This window comes from Sardina pilchardus, chromosome 1 (assembly GCF_963854185.1).
Source record: "Sardina pilchardus chromosome 1, fSarPil1.1, whole genome shotgun sequence".
In the NCBI taxonomy this organism is placed as follows: Eukaryota; Metazoa; Chordata; class Actinopteri; order Clupeiformes; family Clupeidae; genus Sardina; species Sardina pilchardus.
Window position 1 is genome coordinate 20,617,799 of NC_084994.1, and position 21,223 is coordinate 20,639,021.

Consider the following 21,223-nt stretch of genomic DNA (forward strand, 5'->3'; position numbering starts at 1 on the left):
CTGATGCCCACACATTTTTCCACCTGTAGCCCAAACCGTAAGACATAAAGTCATGAAATTTGGTATGCTGATAGAGGAGACTACCCTGATTGACACCACCAGGTTTCATGCTTGCCACTCTCACGCTATAGCGCCACCAACTGGTCAAAGTTGGAAAACGCGTTCATGCCCGTAACTTTTGATCCGTATGGCCGATTTTGATAAAACTTATACCATTGGAATCCTCTGACCTAGCTGATTCCAACGCACCATGTGACGTCATTTTCCGCCATGATGGATTTTCCACCATTTTGAATTTTGTCCAAAGTCAAAGTAAAGCGACTCTGGCCGCATAGTTCATCCGATCGTCATGAAACTTGGCACGCGTGATCTACAGACCAAGGCGGATCAACTGCCTCGATTTCGCCTTCAAACGTTCAAGCGTTTGCCTGTGACAACCAATTAAATTCAGCAAGCGAAGCCGGCAAACAGGAAGTGTGCCTATCTTGGAAATGCTGTGACGTATGAAAGCCATATTTGGTGGGATGACTTGAGATCCCATCCAAAGCACCCTCAATAAATTTGGTGTTATTTGGTCTTTTGATGGCTCTATAATTAGCAAAAACGTGTGTGTTGGCGAATGTATACTATTACGCAGAATAGCTCACCTTAAATTGCTTAAGTAATGCCAAAAGGACGTTCCAGAGTGATTTAAGATACAATGTTGATATTTAAAAAAAAAAAATCAAAGTATGCCAATTCTTGCAAAAGGACCTGGCACGAGTTCCATTATGCAGGAGCTTTTGTATCACTATTTAGCCCAGCTCCATTACACCGCAACCACTGTCTGCGTCTGAGCTGATTGACTGAGAGAGTATACATCTACGCATGTTCACGACCGATTTAGATTGTCCGCAACGATGTCTCATCCCGAGACTGGGTAAATCTTAACGACGCCATGGCCCCGAGAGGCAAGTACGGACTTACTCGTTGTTGAAACGAATTGATGTCCAGGTGCTATTTATGGTGGCAATCACACGAGCTTTCACTGTGACGGTGTTTTGTTTTTGACCAATTGCAATAGTTTCTCTTCGTAATGAATTACTATTTAGGAGATTGTAATGATTACAGGACATCGTTTGATATATTTGTGATGTTTTGAGATTTTATTTCTTGTTATAGCCTATGCAATATTGACTTCGAGCATTCTGGGTAAATCACGTCGCTTGTTTTCCTGTTAAGTTTCGTTTTCTGTTGTGATGATGAGCAGACGGCTGTGCACTGAAAAAAGAGATAATTAATTTACCCTCAGACAATTCCTGCAGTTATCCTGAGTATAATCCAGTCCTTGACATTCAGAGATGCAATCATTGACAAAAAGTAAGTTTGATGTTTAGATCATTAGAGACGTTAGATCTAGAACTTGTATAGTATTACCACAGTGTTGAAGTTCATGACGTTAGTGTTGAGTGAGTTTACTGCCAATTACCTTAAGTTGAATTGTGTGCGTGTATGACAACAAAAGTAAGTGAACGTAACCTTCGGTCATGTGTATTGGGAGTGGGATGTATCTTTCACGTTGATATGCAAGGACTTAGCATGCTAAACGGAGAATTAGCATTAAGGGTTTGAAAGCCTGTTAATGTTACTTGTGTGAGAAGTTGTGCTCATAGAATGAGAGATAGCGATACAGTTTATTTAGTGACCATATTAATGACAGTTTATTTGGTTCTTTACAGACCACTATACATTATACATTTATTCATGCTGTTGTATGGTGGAAGAAAACTCAATAAAGAAACTAAGGAGAAACTACTGCTTCACAACTGGTGTTCTAACCAAAGAGTCTAGCGCTCTATGATCTTTGGTTCTAACTGACGCCACCCAAGCAACACAATCAATCAATACAGTCCTTTAGCCCCATAGACAGTAAAAGATAGCCCTCATTAACAATCTCCGACTGGAGGAAGTTTGTACCTGTGCGAGTTAACTCTATTACACAGTACCGTTTACGCCGCTAGATGGCGTAATTGACCACATAATAACTTTAGTCACGAACAAAAAGGTTTCTTTTCTTTCTTGAAGGGGTTAGCGTTGCCGTTGCTGTATATGTGTCCTGGCTTACAATTCCGTTTAATGAGCTTAGTATTCAATGCATTTCTGTATGCTGCAGATATATTATATATCTATATAAATAGCCATCTACCTATATTTCTCTGTATGTATGGAAATCCTGAATGTCTCTGCTGGAACAATACAAAGTTAAACCCCATCTCTTCTCCGTCCTATTCTAACTGATATACCATCCAGTATAGTGCCACTACCCTACCTGAATCAGTGCAAACCTATAACCTCCCCAATAATAATAGTAATAATAATTAGGTAAAAATAATAGTTTCTGCTTTAGGGAGAAATCTCAGAATTCCCCTCCAGCTAAGGAAAGTGGGAGCTATGTTTTTAGACTCAGTAGGCAAGCTTAGGCTATGTGTGGAGACTTAAACTGTGAAGTTTGGCCCACTTATTGTATAGCAGTTAACAATTCTAGGTTCAATTAATTACATCCAACACAAAGTGTTATAGAAAGTATTACTGTGTGTTTCATTTAACTATTGTTCATTTAACATTTAAATGAACAATTTAATTAATTTAGGCTATGGGTGGTACAGGTGAATTATTACCACACAGTTACTATTTAGAACTACGTAATCCTTAATTGAGATTTCATTTAAAGTTTTAAACTTTTAAAAAGGGGTTTAAAAACTGTTTTTGTACTTTCATTTTATTATGTCACACTGAACTGAATTCTAAGAGTTAAAAACAAAGGATACAATAAATGTTTTGTGATGCTTGCATTGCATAGTATTTCATTTAGGATAAGCTATGTCAAAGCAGGTAGAAGTAACTGTAGTCACTTGACATTTCTGAGGATTTGCATATTTCCACCAGAGCAGTGGTAAAGACATTCTTCAGTGGAGGCACCACACTAGTTAATCACGCTATCAACATCTTCTTACCTTTTCTTCTGTTATTACTATTCTTTAACTTTATGGTAGACAGTGAGTCCAGCAAATTGAGAACCTAGGATCCTGTTTATGTTTATGAATGTGACTATGTGTATAGTATATGTTGAGACATAAGGGTGGAAAAATAGGTTACATTTATATAATGCAAATGATTAAGTTAACAATGTCATTGAATATGTTGTACAAACAAGAAGAGCGAAATGGTAAACTTTTAAGAAATCATCATCCACATCATAGTTTGACGCTGTGTGGGGTTATGGACTTGACAGTTTTGCATGGAATTGCTCATACAGTATATACATATATATTATGTATATGTATATGTGTGTGTGTGTGTGTGTGTATGTGTGTGTGTGTATGTGTGTGTGTATGTGTGTGTGTGTATGTGTGTGTGTGTGTGTGTGTGTGAGTGTGCCTTGTTGCCGGTGTACAGTATTTCTGAATATGAATGCTGTCTGGACAGGAAATGGCATAGCTTTTATCACATGCAACCAATCCAAAATCGATTTCATATTAGGGATGTTAACCCGGTGACTGTTTGACCGATGGTTGACCGTATCCACGTTAACCGACCAAAGTTGTCGCTAGTCGGTTAACAAAAAAAAAAAGAGGCATCTTTAAATTAGCCTAAAGACAGTGGACTAAACGTTACTACAGCTAGCCATCTCATTCCAAGAAGATCTTTTTTTCGTGAAGTTAACAAATTATCCCTCACACTCAATTTTTCATAACTCGCCTGCTTGTAGGCTAGGCTACGTAATAAACCAATAAAAACATTTGGTACGAGGTCACAGCGGTGGCCGGTGCGTCTTTTGCAATCTGGAAGTGCGCTGTTTTATCCATTGGTTTTATCGTGTTGCAGTCTAGGCAACTTTCCGCATAAGATGGGCTTAGATTTGGAAAGACATTACATCTACATTTCAGGAAGGTTCATCAATGGTAACAGATAAGGTAATGATCATCTTTCGTTATTATTGTTAGCACTTCCTCAAACTAAGCTGCGTCTCTTCGGAGCTGTCATTTTCATAAGTGAGCCGCGGCCATTTCAGCTTCAAATGAGCTTCCAACGCTAGACAAACGCCTTTATTTGCAACGCGATCACCTTGTACCCAAACCATTTTCGGAGCGAAGGAACCATTTGTCCTCCACTTACAAGCTCCTTGGTTTGCAGGACTCATGTTTGGTGCTGTAGGGGATTTAAAAAAGTGACGTGAGTGAAAGGGCGGCGCCGGGGCTGTGTGTAGCCTATGAGCGGGGGACAGAGAGATGAGAGTTGGGAAATTGCGTGGCTGTTATTTCAAATAGCATAATTTATTTTAAACGAATCGGTTAACCGGTTTCAACCGGCTAATGAGCCTCGGTGGTCGGTCAAGAAAATTTGTAGTTTTCGCCATCCCTATTTCATATTCAGACATGTTAACCAGTAACAGCCTGGTTGCTTTGACATATCAACACCAAATTTGATCCTATTACACCATTTGAACAGGTGAGTCGTCCTATTTATTCTACCATCAATTTGAGGCTATAACACATTGCAACTTACTCAACAGTGAGTAAACAGCAGATATTCCTGCAATTCTCCTAACATTACTCGTATTTGTTCTAGAAACATGCCTAGTTCCTTAGGCTCCTTCCTTCTTTCACTGGTTACGTGTTTCATGCTGGCTACACGTGAACAACTCATACATAATTCAACACAAGGTCTACAGACCTTAGAGGTGTACATTTCATTTCCATACATCAAAGCATTCGCCCATGGCAGCCAATCAAATTCGATGGCGAAGCCTCCAAACAGGAAGTGAGGTCAAATCTCGGAAACGCTTTGAGGTGTCAAGACCATATTTGGTGGGATGATTTTGGACACAATCCAAAGTAGCCTTAGTAAATTTGGTATAATTTGGCCACTAGGCGGCGTCGCAATTAGCAAAAATGCATTTTGTCTCATATCTCTTTACATCTTTGGGATGACATCCACATTTTTACATTGGAGGTGCTCTGGGACATTCCACTGATGAACCTAGGCAACCCGTCACGTCAGTGTAAGAATTCGGCAATCGAGGGTAACGCCGCCAAACTCGAAGCAGCTTTGCGTCTTGGCCAAACTTTAGTGTTTTGACCTGAGGGCGAGCGGTCGCATCTCCTGCTGGAGCGCTTTCGCGGCGCATCGGAGCAAGCACACTTCGCACTTCCCCACCTACTTTGAAGCATGGTGGGGGCAACATTATGTTTTGGGGATGTTTCTCTTCAGCGGGGACTGGGCAATTGGTCAGGATAGAAGGGAAAATGGATGCTGCCAAGTACACCAAAATTCTTGAGGAAAACCTGCGTCCCTCTCCTAAACAGCTGAGGATGGGGAGGTCATTCGCCTTCCAACACGACAAAAATCCTAAACATACTGCCAAAAGAACAAAGCAGTGGCTTAAGGATAGGATGGTGAATATCCTTGAGTGGCAAAGTCAGAGCCCTGACTTAAATCCTATAGAAAATATGTGGATTGATTTGAAGAGAGCAGTCCATCGCCATTCCCTACAGAATTTGACTAAATTTTAACATTTCTGCACGGAACATTGGGCAAATATTCCCCTATCTAGGTGTGCAAAGCTATAATAGAGACATATCCAAACAGATTGATGGCTGTAATGAAAGCAAAAGGAAGCTTTACAAAGTATTAAGTCAGGGGTATGATGACTTTTCCAACCCTGTTATTCTAGTTTTTAATTTTTTATTAATTTTCAGAACTGTTGACTTTTTTTTCATTATTTTGATGTTGTACAGCTACATTTGTAAATAAAACTGGAAAAGATTTTTTTTTAAGGCAGAGACTATTTGCACCCGGGTGTAAATAATGAACATTACTATTTACACCCGGGTGCAAATAATCAACATTACTATTTACACCCGGGTGTAAATAGTTTAATAATCAACATTACTATTTACACCCGGGTGTAAATAGTGTAATAATCAACATTACTATTTACACCCGGGTGTAAATAGTGTAATAATCAACAATACTATTTACACCCGATGTCTAACATCCATGTTCTCTGTCAATAGGCCTGTGTATTTACCAGCTCTACAGTAGGCTAGGCCTAATTTAGTTTTTAACAGTTTTTAGCTGTTTTGCCATGTCTTGGTTACTTGGAAGTGATTAAAATATTAGGGTAATGAGTGGTCATGTGGTAGCTTCATCAAAGACAAGCTACTTTAAAGAGTTGTTTTCTGAGTTGTCTTCCAGGCAGCGCTGCCACTGTTGACTTAAAAACACTTAATCCTACTCCTAACCTTAACCCTAACCTTAACCTAACCTTAACCTAACCTTAACCCTAACCTTAACCTAACCTTAACCCTAACCTTAACCTTAACCCACGCCTAAGCGCCTTCCAGGCAGCGTTGGGGGCTCAAAGTCAAAACACAACCTTTCTAACAACTACTGAAGCCTACTTCTACTTAACTCTACTCATAACTGAAATAAAACCAGTAAATCTTTGACAGGTTCAAAAAGCACAAACTCTTATTTGCCGCGAGGTAACGTCATCTAAGAAAAAAGAAGTCATGGTGCGTACTTTGGCAGGCAAAAAAAAAAAAAAAATAATCTGAGGTTCGAACCCAGCACCTCGAGCATGGTAAATCAGTCACTTTACCGCTGTACTGCGCCCCACTAAACAAGAAGGGGAGACTACTAATTATTGACTCACTTGTTGGGGTTGCTAGGTAACGGTAAACAAAACAAAAAGATCGTGTTTCTTGATTGTGCTTGCAAACGGACGGCTTTACCCGTTCACTGAATAAAGTTTGTGGAAATTTAGCACCACTTTCCCATCTCAAATATAGTTTTAATAATCCTAACTTGTTAGATTTAGGTAGGCCATCTCCTGCCAAGATGGTCCCGCTATGTTGGATAGCACGCATTTCCGGTTTGGGTGCAAATAAGAAAATGCCTCCATTCCACTATTTACACCCGGGTGCAAATAATCACTCCGTTTTTTTAAATGGGTTTTGATTTCAGGCTGTAATACAAAAAAAGTAACTATTTCAAAAGGGTATGATAACTTTCTATAGGCACTGTATATATATATATATATGTATATATATATACACTAATCCAGTGCGAACTTTATGGGCGCTGCCATCTTGAATATCGCCATTACTGCGTGCCTGTGAGTGTGACGAGTGACACTTGCCTGTGCTTTTCAATGAAAGCATCCTGTCAGGGAATGTCTAACAAGAGATCCCGCTCATGAAACAAAATGTCAGGTGAAAGGGAACATTGGATCAATGATGTCAGACTGTGCCAAAACTTACCAATGAAGGTAATTTATTAACAACATAAGGTATTAAGACGTGTATTAATGACAGCTAACCTCTGCAACAGCCGCCTATGGAACCAACGGGCTAATTTCTTAGCAGCCTGCCACGCAGTAATGGCGGTTTTGTGTTACTTCCGTGTTTCGCTGGATTAGTGTATATTAAGTATGTGAAAAACTCCAACAGTCATCATGTTAGCCTATTGGATTTTGTGCAACTCCTGTATACATATTAGTTAAAAAAAAATAACAATGCATACAAAGTAATGCCATGCACTTACAAGTAATTGATATTCAAATATCATGTCATCTAAAGGCATAACAGCTGCCTAGCAAAATACTGTAAAAATGTAAACATCGGGTGGACTTTTTGCGCAAATGCAAGTACTGCCACATACTGTGACGTTGGCTGCCTAGAAGGACACTTTAGGCGTGTAGATTGCATACAAGTTAAACATCTCTCTATCTCTCTCTCACTCACACATGATTGAATTGCTTGAACTTGACGTGTCTGCTGCCTGAAGGGCAGTTCCAGAGAGTTTCTAATTTGCCTTCCAAATCACTCAGCAGGATGTGTTTTCAGTTCATGAACAAATAAAAATATTGCAGAAATAATAATAATAATAATAATAATAATAATTGTAATAATAAGAAAAATAGTAATAAAATATATATATTTGTGTTTGTGTGCTTGTCACCACACTCTAAGCCTAATTTTTGAAGGCCCGGAGATACCGGTGACTGCCGATGTAATTCTTGCACCCCCCCTTGTTGAGACGGCTCCCTGTCTAGCATCTTAGCAGGTTGTGTTGGCTTTTCACACTTTATGTTACCTTATAACTGTTTTGTATCCTCGTAACCGCAGTTATCCTCCTCCACCTCTCCCGTTGAGGGTATTCATATTCCTGTCAGCTCAGGTACGTTTCTTCATTTCAGGTTACGCAACAATGCTTGTTCATTATTTACATAAAATAAAGGCTTGTGTTGTGTTGTGACGGTTTATTTTATCATATGACACGTTAATGTAATAGATTGCTGCCATGCCTGCTTGATGTTTAAAGATAATGATTTGCATTTGCGGTGGTACTACGGAAAACCACACATGTAAATAAACAGTGGAAGATTGTACAGAGAAGAGCTAGAAGAGAAGAGGGACAAACAGATCTGGAGACACATTGCCAGAACATGGAGGTCCATACTTTCCTCATCCTTCTACTAACAGGTAGGTGTCTATATGATGAATCAGTATAATCAAGTAATCACCATAGTCCAGACAAAACATTTTACCATTTTGTATCTGGAGAAAACGAGAATCAAGTGGCAGCAGAGTTCCCAAGAACTTCGTTTTATTTAACGGTCCCCTGGTTTAACACTAAGTTTTAGAGACACAATCTCCCGATAGCAGACTTTCTGGCTGAACTTTGGCATACTGTACATCTGGCAATGTTAGGCTTTGTTTAGGCAGACAAAAACGTATAGCTTCAATATGACATGATTATGGGCAGCCATAACAGGTCAGAAGGCACCAGGAGTGTATGGCTGAATTATGGAATATTTTTGGTCAATCGTAGCGTTACATTAACAACAGGGACAGCATCTGATGACACATACGAGCTGTTTGGCAAGTTTATGGACAGCCAGAAGATAGGCAAAAAGCGGGACAGAGTCTATTACCCAGATAGCAGACTTTGTGGCAGCACTATGGCATACATCTGGCAATTGTTGGCTTAATGACAAAAAAGCTTCATGCCCCCATCTGAGAATCAAACTCACCAACTTTAGGTTATGAAACTGGCACACTACTACACTAACAAGGCTAGGTCTACAAACAAGCTCATTTTCCACTTGACAGTGTTTCAACTTTGGATTTTAAGTCAAACATGGTCCTAACTAGAGCAGTTAAGCATTATAAGGATTACTTTCTTGTTTATAATGTTTCTTTCTTTGTCATTACTCCTTATTGTGGCTTTTTGGGATGTGTATGTCATAGAACAACTGATGAGCAAAACAACTGTATGGGATTGATATTGTTAGGATTACCACTGAGGAGAAGACTGCGATTAAAATGTATGGACATTTTAGAGAGTAGGTATTTCTTCTGGGGTGCAATGAGAAATTGACAATTTGGCCCCCCCGATGATATACAGTATAGTATTATCAGGGAGGGGGCTCTCTGCAGCCCCGTCAGCCCATGGCATAGCATTACTTATAACTACATATACTGCATAGTTGTCAGTTAAACTACAAAGTAAGTAACTGACGTGAAAAACTACAACTAAGTAACTGATGTGAAAAAAAACTAGATGTATTGCAAAGCGCTACACAATATGACCACCGCTCAGTCCTGCACATTCTCGCCTCATTCTCGTGAAGAAAAAAAAATATTATGTATAGTATAGTTCTTGTCAAAGTTTTTTTTTTTTTTTTTTTTTTTTTTCCCCGTATAATCTTCCTGAATTTTTGGTCAACGATTCCTGGGACACCGTAACACTGGGGCACATGAAAGCCCCAGTAGACTTTTACGGAAAATTTTTTGGTCCCCGGGGGCCACTCCTCCCCCGCACTCGCCCCTGGCAATTTGGCAGCGTGCAAACTGGAGCAGTTTCAATTACTGCCAACTATAAATTTGACTCAGAGGCTCCATGAGAGAAAGCATAAAAATGCCTGTGATTAAAAGCAAGACTAACATTTTGAAGCAGAATTGAAGGTTCACTCCTGGGGACGTCCTCTTGGGCTGGGCTTCTCTAATGGGCCAAATGTCCTGTGTACAGTATGATCAACCTGGCATCCTCTGGGAGTATGCAAAGTTTTGTGGAATTTCATCCAGGGCTATAAAATAAATGCATTTACAATATGTACATTTAGTGACTGTTAAGTGTTAACCCATCAGCCTGCAGATGGTGCTCATGATTGTCAAAGTTTTTTTTTTTTTTCCCCTTCATTAATAGTGTTTTATCTACTATTACTGGCTTTAGAGACTTTTCCTTGAATTTTTCAGCTTTGGCCACATTGTGCTTGTATAAAAGAGCTAAGAAATTGGACCATTCTTTTATGTAATGCATTGAAGGAAAAGTTGACTTTTTTTTTTTTTTAAATATACTGTATATACTAAAGTAAAAGTAGTAAGAAAAATAAAAACTCAACTGAAGTACATGAGCTCGTCCCCAGATAAGACGATGGCCCTATGTTTTTGGAAATGGCCTGTACTTAGACATATTTGTTGTGCCATTTTGACTTGTTGATACAAAACCCTGTTTTACGTAACTTACAGTAGGCTAATATTGGTATCGCAGAAAGTTTTACATGTGTTCTATGAGCTGGGCTGGCCTGCAGTAGCCTGAAAAGCTGTAGGTTCAATTCCCAGCTTACACCGTTGTGCCCTTGAACAGAGTAATGGATGTAAGCCATTTAGGCTACATAAAAGTGTCTAGTAAATGAATGCATGTAGATGTATATGCATACTCTTATGCATACTCTTCTCTTTCAACCATTGCCAAACAGACCACTATAATTTTTTTAATATAACTGCTATTTTCCACACAGGACACTATGTGATAGTCTCATGTCATCCCCATCAGTACTCGTTTGTGTCAATCAATAAGACCTGGACAGAGGCCCAAGCGTACTGCAAGGAGAGGTGGGGCACTCTGGCCACTGCCACCAGTGCAGGGGACATGGAGCTACTGACCAAGGCCGCCACGGATGAAGGTCATGGGGGCGACTTCTGGATCGGCCTGTACAACAGCTGGCAGTGGTCACTGGCTGGCAATGATGATTATTCCAAGGAGGCGGAGTTCCAGAACTGGGGATGGGATGAGCCACATTATGACAAGAAGGAAAACTGCACGGTCATAGAAGCACCGACAGGGAAGTGGCAAGACTGGCCGTGTGAAACAAACTTTACCTTCGTGTGCTATGATCGTAAGTACAGAATAACCCCCCCCCCCACACACACACACACACACACACACACACACACACACACACAGGCACACACTTGTGAGTGCATATACAATAAGTGTTGTTGTTGTTGTTGTTGTTTTGCCCAGAAGGGAAGTCTGACCCCTATATCCCCGTGGCCACACCTCTCAGCTGGTCTCTGGCTCAGAACTACTGCAGGACCCACCACACTGACCTGGCCGTCATAACGGACGAGGCTCAGAACCAACAGGTCAAGAACAAGGTCTCGGGCCTCTCTTGGCAGTTTACCTGGATCGGCCTGTTCCGACACGGCTGGAGGTGGAGCGACACAACTGGTACCACATTCAACAACTGGACATTCAGTCAGCCAGTCAACGGGGAGGGTACCTGTGGGTCGGTCTCAATGGGCGACAGTGGCATAGTGAAGAACAGACAGTGCTACATCCAAATGCCATTTGTCTGCTGCTACAGTGAGTTGCATGGATCATGTACCCAGATTGTGCCATTGTATCACTGGAATGCTCTCTCAACAATGTCACAAGTCTCTCTCTCTCTCTATATATATATGTGTGTGTATGTGTTTGTGTGTGTGTGTGTGTGTTTGTTTGTTTGTTTGTTTGTCTATGTATGTGTGTTTGGATGTGTGTTTATTTGTGTGTAGAAGGGGTTGTGCGTAAGCAAATCGTCAGAGTGAAGATACGATCAGAATCCAATGTCGACATGAACAACCCTGCTCTTCATACAGCAATCATGGAACAGGTAAATCCAGCTCTGACTACCTAAGCTGCTTGAGGGCCTGTGTTCACCAATCACATTTTGCTGCGCTGATGGCGGCTATTTTCGATACAAAGTCTATGTAGTTCAGTATTCACAGCACTCACCACTATTCTGTGTATGGTGTATGATGTATACTGTATACACACAGTTGTGGTCATACGTTTACTTACACATGCTACAGTACTTACATGTACTATACTTACTTACCCCCCTTCTCTTCTTCAGATTCAGCAGAAACTGTTGAAGGGAAAGCAGCAGCCTTCTGATATCCGTCTGACATGGATGAAGCAATACGATGGACAGATATTCCACGCAGAAGGAGATGACACACCCATAAAAAAAAATAGAGTAGAGCTGTAGGAGCCATTTTTTTTTATCTTGTTTTGTGAATGTAATTTGTCCACTAGGTGTCACTATGTTATTCTATGTGTGCGCACCATATCAGGGGGGAACTATTGTTCAGGTGACAGGTGTTGCTTGACGAAGGGGGAGCACACATAGTTTTTTGACCGCTTCGCTGTGGCAGGCCAAACTGGCTTACGATATTTTGTGAACATTGAATGTTGGACATTTTATACAACTCGTGGTGAGCAATAAAATGCCTTAAACAGCACGTAATGTCTCGGATGCATTTTCATGGACACAAGTAACGTAAGTGGCTATAAAGCGCATCAATTAAGTGCCCTGTCTAGCAACCCCTCGGGGCTTTGAGTTTAGGCTTAGCCTCTACAAGAGCTTTAAATAATATTCTAGTTCTTGATTATAAACATAACTGCCACTAGTGGAAGCGAAACATAGTAATTTGCATTGTATCTTATATTTATCTTAGTTTATTATGTCAGAATTTAGCGCACAAAACAATGTTGTGCCGATCTCCATATAGCCTTTTTACTTCCCAGCATGCGTTGCAAAATTGCCCATCCCACATACACACTCGTGTGTGCATGGGCACACCGACAGTGCACACAAGTCTGTTGATACACACATACACTGGCACACATGCGTGCACACACACACACACACAAGCTCTCTTGTGAGAAATAATTTCAAGAAGTGATCTGTGATATGCAAAAACACTTTCCCTTTTTTATTGTTGACTATTTCAGCTTTCTAGTTTAACAGCTGTAACAAATAAAGGCACATGTTTTGGTTTGTAAATGATTTGTTCTGGTGTTGAAGCTGTTAATCAACATATCTGAAACAATGGCTCAATGAAGTAATAGACTTGGAGAGGAATGGGAGACAAGACACCAAAATTCAGTTCTGAACATGGATTTTTATTTTTTTCTGTCTGATGTCTATTCCATCATATATTTCTATGGTGTTTCATGGATATTTTGGAGATGCAGCAGAGAGTTTCAGCACTTTTATCTAGTCTTTTTATTTATTATTTATTTATTTATTTTATCTTAAATCAGCATATTGGTATTAGAAATAGAAACAATCAAAACCGAAGGGCTCACAGTCCCATGCATGTTTCCACGGTCGGGGCTAGGTGGTACACTGAAATAACCGTCCCACACCTGAGTAGAACACCTGAGTAGTATTTTGTAGATACTGTATCTGTTTTCCCATTGACAGTGAAGAGAAGATTTTTTTATAAATGATTGTGAAAAAGATCAAATAAATGTAGCAATATTCCGCTTATAAAAGCACTAAAAGGTGAAATATCCAAGAGGTGTGAAGACTTTTTATAGGCACTCTGCATAGTTTATCCTAACCAGCACCTCTATTTGACTGTTTCCTCATTTTTTTCTGAAAACAAACCATCATTTCATTTCCATTAGTTGATATAAATAAGGAAAAAGGGTGAACAATGTTTTGTTCAGAAGAGAGCTACAGATCTAGAAGAGAAGAGGAACAAACAGATCTGGAGACACGTTGCCAGAACATGGAGGTTAACACTTTAGTCATCTACGCAATCAATAAATATAATAAAATAGATACACCAAGACAAAAATGTGTTTGTAGAAACTTTTTGTGTTTTAAATGCATTTAGCTATAGGATAGAGTTGGTTTACAAGGTGAAGATACTTATTTTTTTTCTTGTGCAAAATGGATAGACCCAATGTAATGAGCATTTTGCAAACTTGTTTGCCTGACCGCAATTATCATGCATTATTTTAAGGTACAACAAATTACTGTATGTAGCGTTGCTTTAATGTTTAGAACCGATAATAGTTTGTTCTGAACTTCTGGCAATAGGCAGAGTTTTGGTAAACTCCTCTGAAACAGTGTGTGTAGTTCTTTGGGAAAGATGACTTGCTGTTCATCTGTTGTTCATATTCAACCAAGCATGCTAAATACACACTCACACAAACCCACACCCACACCCACCCACCCACACACACACGCACACACACACACACACTGAATAACTCTCTCTTTCTCTCACACTCACACATGACTAATCTGGTTCCACTTCATTCCAGAAAATTGTGCATTGCATTGCATTTGTCTATTCTGTATACTGTATGTGTGCTATTCATATGCTTCCCAAAGCCCACCCCCTGTTGGCACCTCAAGCCCTAATACCTCCCCAGGCCCAATGGGTGAGGATGAGGAGGATGACGCCTCCCCCCAGGGCAATCCAGCTTCCATGAACAGTGTATGTGGACAATATATACTGTATATATGTATATAAAGTATGTGAAAAACTCCAACAGTCATCATGTTAGCCTATTGGATTTTGTTAAACTTCTGTATACATATTAGTTAGAAAAAAATAACAATGCATACAAAGTAATGCCATGCACTTACAAGTAATTGATATTCAAATGTCATGTCATCAAAAGGCATAACAGCTGCCTAGCAACATACTGTAAAGATGTAAACATCGGGTGGACTTTTTGCGCAGATGCAAGTACTGCCACATACTGTGACGTTGGCTGCCTAGAACGACACTTTAGGCGTGTAGATAAAAGTTAAACATCTCTCTCTATCTCTCTCTCACTCACACATGATTGAATTGATTGAACTTGACGTGTCTGCTGCATGAAGGGCAGTTCCAGAGAGTTTCTAATTTGCCTTCCAAATCACTCAGCAGGATGTGTTTTCAGTTCATGAACAAATAAAACATATGCGGACTAAATTGCAGAAATAATAATAATAATAATAATAATAATAATAATAATAATAGTAATAATAAGAAGAATTATAATAAAATAAATTTGTGTTTGTGTGCTTGTCACCACACTCTAAGCCTAATTATTGAAGGCCCGGAGATACCGGTGACTGCAGTTGTAATTCTTGCTCCCCCCCTCGTTGTGACGGCTCCCTGTCTAGCATGGTAGGCCTCTTTTCTTAGCAGGTTGTGTTGGCTTTTCACACTTAATGTTACCTTATAACTGTTTTGCATCCTCGTAACCGCAGTTATCCTCCTCCACCACTCCTGTTGAGGGTATTCATATTCCTGTCAGCTCAGGTAAGTTTCTTCATTTCAGGTTACGCAACAATGCTTGTTCATTATTTACATAAAATAAAGACTTGTGTTGTGTTGTGACGGTTTATTTTATCATATGACACGTTAATGTAATAGATTGCTGCCATGCCTGCTTGATGTTTAAAGATAATGATTTGCATTTGCGGTGGTACTAAGGAAAACCACACATGTAAATAAACAGTGGAAGATTGTACAGAGAAGAGCTAGAAGAGAAGAGGGACAAACAGATCTGGAGACACATTGCCAGAACATGGAGGTCCATACTTTCCTCATCCTTATACTAACAGGTAGGTGTCTATATGATGAATCAGTATAATAAATTAATCACCATAGTCCAGACAAAACATTTTACCATTTTGTATCTGGAGAAAACGAGAATCAAGTGGCAGCAGAGTTCCCAAGAACTTCGTTTTATTTAACGGTCCCCTGGTTTAACAGAGACACAAGTTTTAGAGACACAATCTCCAGATAGCAGACTTTCTGGCTGAACTTTGGCATACATCTGGCAATGTTAGGCTTTGTTTAGGCAGACAAAAACGTATAGCTTCAATATGACATGATTATGGGCAGCCATAACAGGTCAGAAGGCGCCAGGAGTGTATGGCTGAATTATGGAATATTTTTGGTCAATCGTAGCGTTACATTAACAACAGGGACAGCATCTGATGACACATACGAGCTGTTTGGCAAGTTTATGGACAGCCAGAAGATAGGCAAAAAGTGGGACATAGTCTATTACCCAGATAGCAGACTTTGTGGCAGCACTATGGCATACATCTGGCAATTGTTGGCTTAATGACAAAAAAGCATCATGCCCCCATCTGAGAATCAAACTCACCAACTTTAGGTTATGAAACTGGCACACTACTACACTAACAAGGCTAGGTCTACAAACAAGCTCATTTTCAACTTGACAGTGTTTCAACTTTGGATTTTAAGTCAACTCAGTAACATATGGGCTGAGCTTCAAACATGGTCCTAACTAGAGCAGTTCAGCATTATAAGGATTACTTTCTTGTTTATAATGTTTCTTTCTTTCTCATTATTCCTTATTGTGGCTTTTTGGGAAGTGTATGTCATAGAACAAATGATGAACAAAATGACTGTGTACGGGATTGATATTGTTAGGATTACCACTGAGGAGAAGACTGCGATTAAAATGTATGGACATTTTAGAGAGTAGGTATTTCTTCTGGGGTGCAAAGAGAAATTGACAATTTGGCCCCCCCGATGATATACAGTATAGTATTATCAGGGAGGGGGCTCTCTGCAGCCCCGTCAGCCCATGGCATAGCATTACTTATAACTACATATACTGCATAGTTGTCAGTTAAACTACAAAGTAAGTAACTGACGTGAAAAAAAACTAGATGTATTGCAAAGCGGTACACAATATGACCACCGCTCAGTCCTGCACATTCTCGCCTCATTCTCGTGAAGAAAAAATAATATTATGTATAGTATAGTTCTTGTCAAAGTTTTTTTTTTTTTTTTTTTTTTTTCTTTTTTCCCGTAATCTTCCTGAATTTTTGGTCAACGATTCCTGGGACACCGTAACACCAGGGCACATGAAACTTAGTGAGCATGTAGCCCCAGTAGACTTTTACGGAAAAATGTTTGGTCCCCGGGGGCCACTCCTCCCCCGCACTCGCCCCTGGCAATTTGGCAGCGTGCAAACTGGAGCAGTTTCAATTACTGCCAACTATAAATTTGACTCAGAGGCTCCATGAGAGAAAGCATAAAAATGCCTGTGATTAAAAGCAAGACTAACATTTTGAAGCAGAATTGAAGGTTCACCCCTGGGGACGTACTCTTGAGCTGGGCTTCTCTAATGGGCCACATGGTATGTTGGTCTCAAGAGCCCGCATCAACTTAGCTTATAACCAGTCATCTGTGATTTGCACCCCCATGGTAAAAAATGAAAATGCAATTTAATATTGCTTTAATCACCACTACCTTCAGTTGAAATGTTATGAACTGCACCAAATGTCCTGTGTACAGTATGATCAACCTGGCATCCTCTGGGAGTATGCAAAGTTTTGTGGAATTTCATCCAGGGCTATAAAATAAATGTATTTACAATATGTACATTTAGTGACTGTTAAGTGTTAACCCATCAGCCTGCAGATGGTGCTCATGATTGTCAAAGTTTTTTTTTTTTTCCCTTCATTAATAGTGCTTTATCTACTACTACTGGCTTTAGAGACTTTTCCTTGAATTTTTCAGCTTTGGCCACATTGTGCTTGTATAAAAGAGCTAAGAAATTGGACCATTCTTTTATGTAATGCATTGAAGGAAAAGTTTACTTTTTTTTAATATATATATATATACTGTATATACTAAAGTAAAAGTAGTAAGAAAAATAAAAACTCAACTGAAGTATATGAGCTCGTCCCCAGATAAGACGATGGCCCTATGTTTTTGGAAATGGCCTGTACTTAGACATATTTGTTGTGCCATTTTGACTTGTTGATACAAAACCCTGTTTTACGTAACTTACAGTAGGCTAATATTGGTATCGCAGAAAGTTTTACATGTGTTCTATGAGCTGGGCTGGCCTGCAGTAGCCTGAAAAGCTGTAGGTTCAATTCCCAGCTTACACCGTAGTGCCCTTGAACAGAGTAATGGATGTAAGCCATTTAGGCTACATAAAAGTGTCTAGTAAATGAATGCATGTAGATGTATATGCATACTCTTCTCTTTCAACCATTGCCAAACAGACCACTATAATTTTTGCTGCTATTTTCCACACAGGACACTACGTGATGGTCTCATGTCATCACCATCAGTACTCGTTTGTGTCAATCAATAAGACCTGGACAGAGGCCCAAGCGTACTGCAAGGAGAGGTGGGGCACTCTGGCCACTGCCACCAGTGCAGGGGACATGGAGCTGCTGACCAAGGCCGCCACGGATAAAGGTCATGGGGGCGACTTCTGGATCGGCCTGTACAACAGCTGGCAGTGGTCACTGGCTGGCAATGATGATTATTCCAAGGAGGCGGAGTTCCAGAACTGGGGATGGGATGAGCCACATTATGACAAGAAGGAAAACTGCACGGTCATAGAAGCACCGACAGGGAAGTGGCAAGACTGGCCGTGTGAAACAAACTTTACCTTCGTGTGCTATGATCGTAAGTACAGAATACCCCCCCCCCCCCCCCCCCCCCCCCACACACACACACACACACACACACACACACACACACAGGCACACACTTGTGAGTGCATATACAATAAGTGTTGTTGTTGTTGTTGTTGTTTTGCCCAGAAGGGAAGTCTGACCCCTATATCCCCGTGGCCACACCTCTCAGCTGGTCTCTGGCTCAGAACTACTGCAGGACCCACCACACTGACCTGGCCGTCATAACGGACGAGGCTCAGAACCAACAGGTCCAGAACAAGGTCTCGGGCCTCTCTTGGCAGTTTACCTGGATTGGCCTGTTCCAACACGGCTGGAGGTGGAGCGACACAACTGGTACCACATTCAACAACTGGACATTCAGTCAGCCAGTCAACGGGGAGGGTACCTGTGGGTCGGTCTCATTGGGCGACAGTGGCATAGTGAAGAACAGACAGTGCTACAACCAAATGCCATTTGTCTGCCGCTACAGTGAGTTGCATGGATCATGTACCCAGATTGTGCCATTGTATCACTGGAATGCTCTCAACAATGTATCAAGTCTCTCTCTCTCTCTCTCTCTTCTCTATATGTGTGAGTGTGTGTGTGTGTGTGTGTGTGTGTGTGTGTGTGTGTGTGTGTGTGTGTTTGTTTGTGTGTTTATTTGTGTGTATAAGGGGTTGTGCGTAAGCAAATCGTCAGAGTGAAGATACGATCAGAATCCGATGTCGATATGAACAACCCTGCTCTTCATACAGCAATCATGGAACAGGTAAATCCAGCTCTGACTACCTAAGCAGCTTGAGGGCCTGTGTCCACCACGCTGATGGCAGCTATTTTCAATTCAAAGTAGTTCAGTATTCACAGTACTCAGCAGCGCCCTCGGCGGAAAAAAAACCTTGACACTGACCGTTTTTTGGATTTGCATTGAGCCAAATAAGCATCAAACAGGCTAATAGGCTAACTGGAAAAAAACACCATGCCAATCTCTAGCTATGGTGAAGGGTATGTGATGATGTGGGGCTATTTTAATTCCAAAGGCCAGGGGAACTTTATCAGGATGCATAGTATCCTGGATCCATGAAATAGCTGAAAAAGCTATAAAAAAAACTCTGCTGCTCCTATGGGAATTTAACATAGGGGTCAAATAATTATGCCTGTATTTAAGGCATAACATGTATTTATTTACAATATTCTTTAATCACAAAAAAAAGGCGTCCATAGCGGTTGGATCTTTACTCATTTTTTTAATTAAGGCATTAGATCAATTGCCAATGGATGATTTTATATTCCTCTTTTTAGTCAACTTTAGCATGGGGTCAAATACTAGTCCCCCCACTGTGTGTGTATATATATATATATACTGTATATATATATATATATATATATACATAAGTTACACATGCTAAAGTTGACTGCCCCCCCCCCCCCCCCCCCCTCCCCTTCTCTCTTCTGCAGATTCAGCAGAAACTGTTGAAGGGAAAGCAGCGGCCTTCTGATATCCGTCTGACATGGATGAAGCAATACGATGGACGGATCTTCCACGCAGAAGAAGATGACACACACATACAAAAAAAAAACAGAGTAGAGCTTTAAATAATATTCTAGTTCTTGATTATAAACATAACTGCCACTAGTGGAAGCGGAACATAGTCATTTGCATTGTATCTTATATTTATCTTAGTTTATTATGTCAGAATTTAGCAAGCAAAACAATGTTGTGCATATCCATATAGCTTTTTTACTTCCCAGCATGCCTTGCAAAATTGCCCATCCCACACACACTCTTGTGTGCATGGGCACATCGACAGTGCACACAAGTTTGTTGATACACACATACACTGGCACACATGCGTGTGCGCACGCACACACACACACACACACACACACACACACACACACACACACACACACACACACACACAGACGCGCGCACACACACACACACACACACACACACACACAGACACACACACACAGACGCGCGCACACACACACAAGCTCTCTTGTGAGAAATAATTTCAAGAAGTGATCTGCGATGTGCAAACACACTTTCCCTTTTTTATTGATGACTATTTAAGCTTTCTAGTTTAACAGCTGTAACAAATAAAGGCACTCGTTTTGGTTTGTGAATGACTTGTTCTGGTGTTGAAGTTGTTAATCATCATATTTTAAACATATTTCAAGGTTTCAGCTGTCTCCACAGCTCAATCAAGTAACAGAGTTGGAGTGGAATGGGACCAAAATGCAGTTCTGAACAGGGACAAGTCTGTGCAAATGTGTCTATTCCTTCATACATTTCTATGGTATTTCATCAATATTTTGGAGATGTAGCAGAGACTTTCAGCACTTTTATCTAGTCTTTACACTTTTATCTAGTCTTTATCTATTTTTTTTATCATAAATCAGCATATTGGTTTTAGAAATAGAAACAATCGTAACCAAAGGGCTCACATAGTCACATGCTTTTTGCCACGGGCAGGGCGTGGTGGTACTTTGAAATGTCACCAAATCTGTTTAGCAGCTACATCCATCTGACACAAGAAGGCTTTGAGTGCTGTTTTTTTGTTAAACAAAAAAATGATGATGGTGAAAAAAAGCAATACGCCACTCGAGTCTGTAGGATTCACTGACTTTAGAACAGCTATGGGGCGCTGT

The 21,223-nt window shown here is 40.4% G+C and overlaps 2 protein-coding genes across 2 annotated transcripts; both read left to right on the forward strand.

The window, feature by feature from the left end:
• The first annotated feature begins 1,142 nt into the window (after positions 1–1,142).
• Positions 1,143–13,009, forward strand: LOC134068964 (C-type mannose receptor 2-like). The gene is made up of 7 exons (XM_062524830.1): positions 1,143–1,359; positions 8,172–8,223; positions 8,368–8,528; positions 10,850–11,227; positions 11,356–11,697; positions 11,889–11,986; positions 12,230–13,009. Exons 3-7 carry the CDS (start codon positions 8,492–8,494, stop codon positions 12,362–12,364), a joined length of 990 nt encoding a protein of 329 aa, XP_062380814.1. The 5' UTR covers positions 1,143–1,359; positions 8,172–8,223; positions 8,368–8,491; the 3' UTR covers positions 12,365–13,009.
• Positions 13,010–14,552: 1,543 nt separating this feature from the next.
• On the forward strand, positions 14,553–20,367 carry LOC134077098 (C-type mannose receptor 2-like). The gene is made up of 6 exons (XM_062532511.1): positions 14,553–14,612; positions 15,377–15,428; positions 18,201–18,578; positions 18,716–19,057; positions 19,243–19,337; positions 20,024–20,367. Exons 1-6 carry the CDS (start codon positions 14,553–14,555, stop codon positions 20,159–20,161), a joined length of 1,065 nt encoding a protein of 354 aa, XP_062388495.1. The 3' UTR covers positions 20,162–20,367.
• The last annotated feature ends 856 nt before the right edge of the window (positions 20,368–21,223 follow it).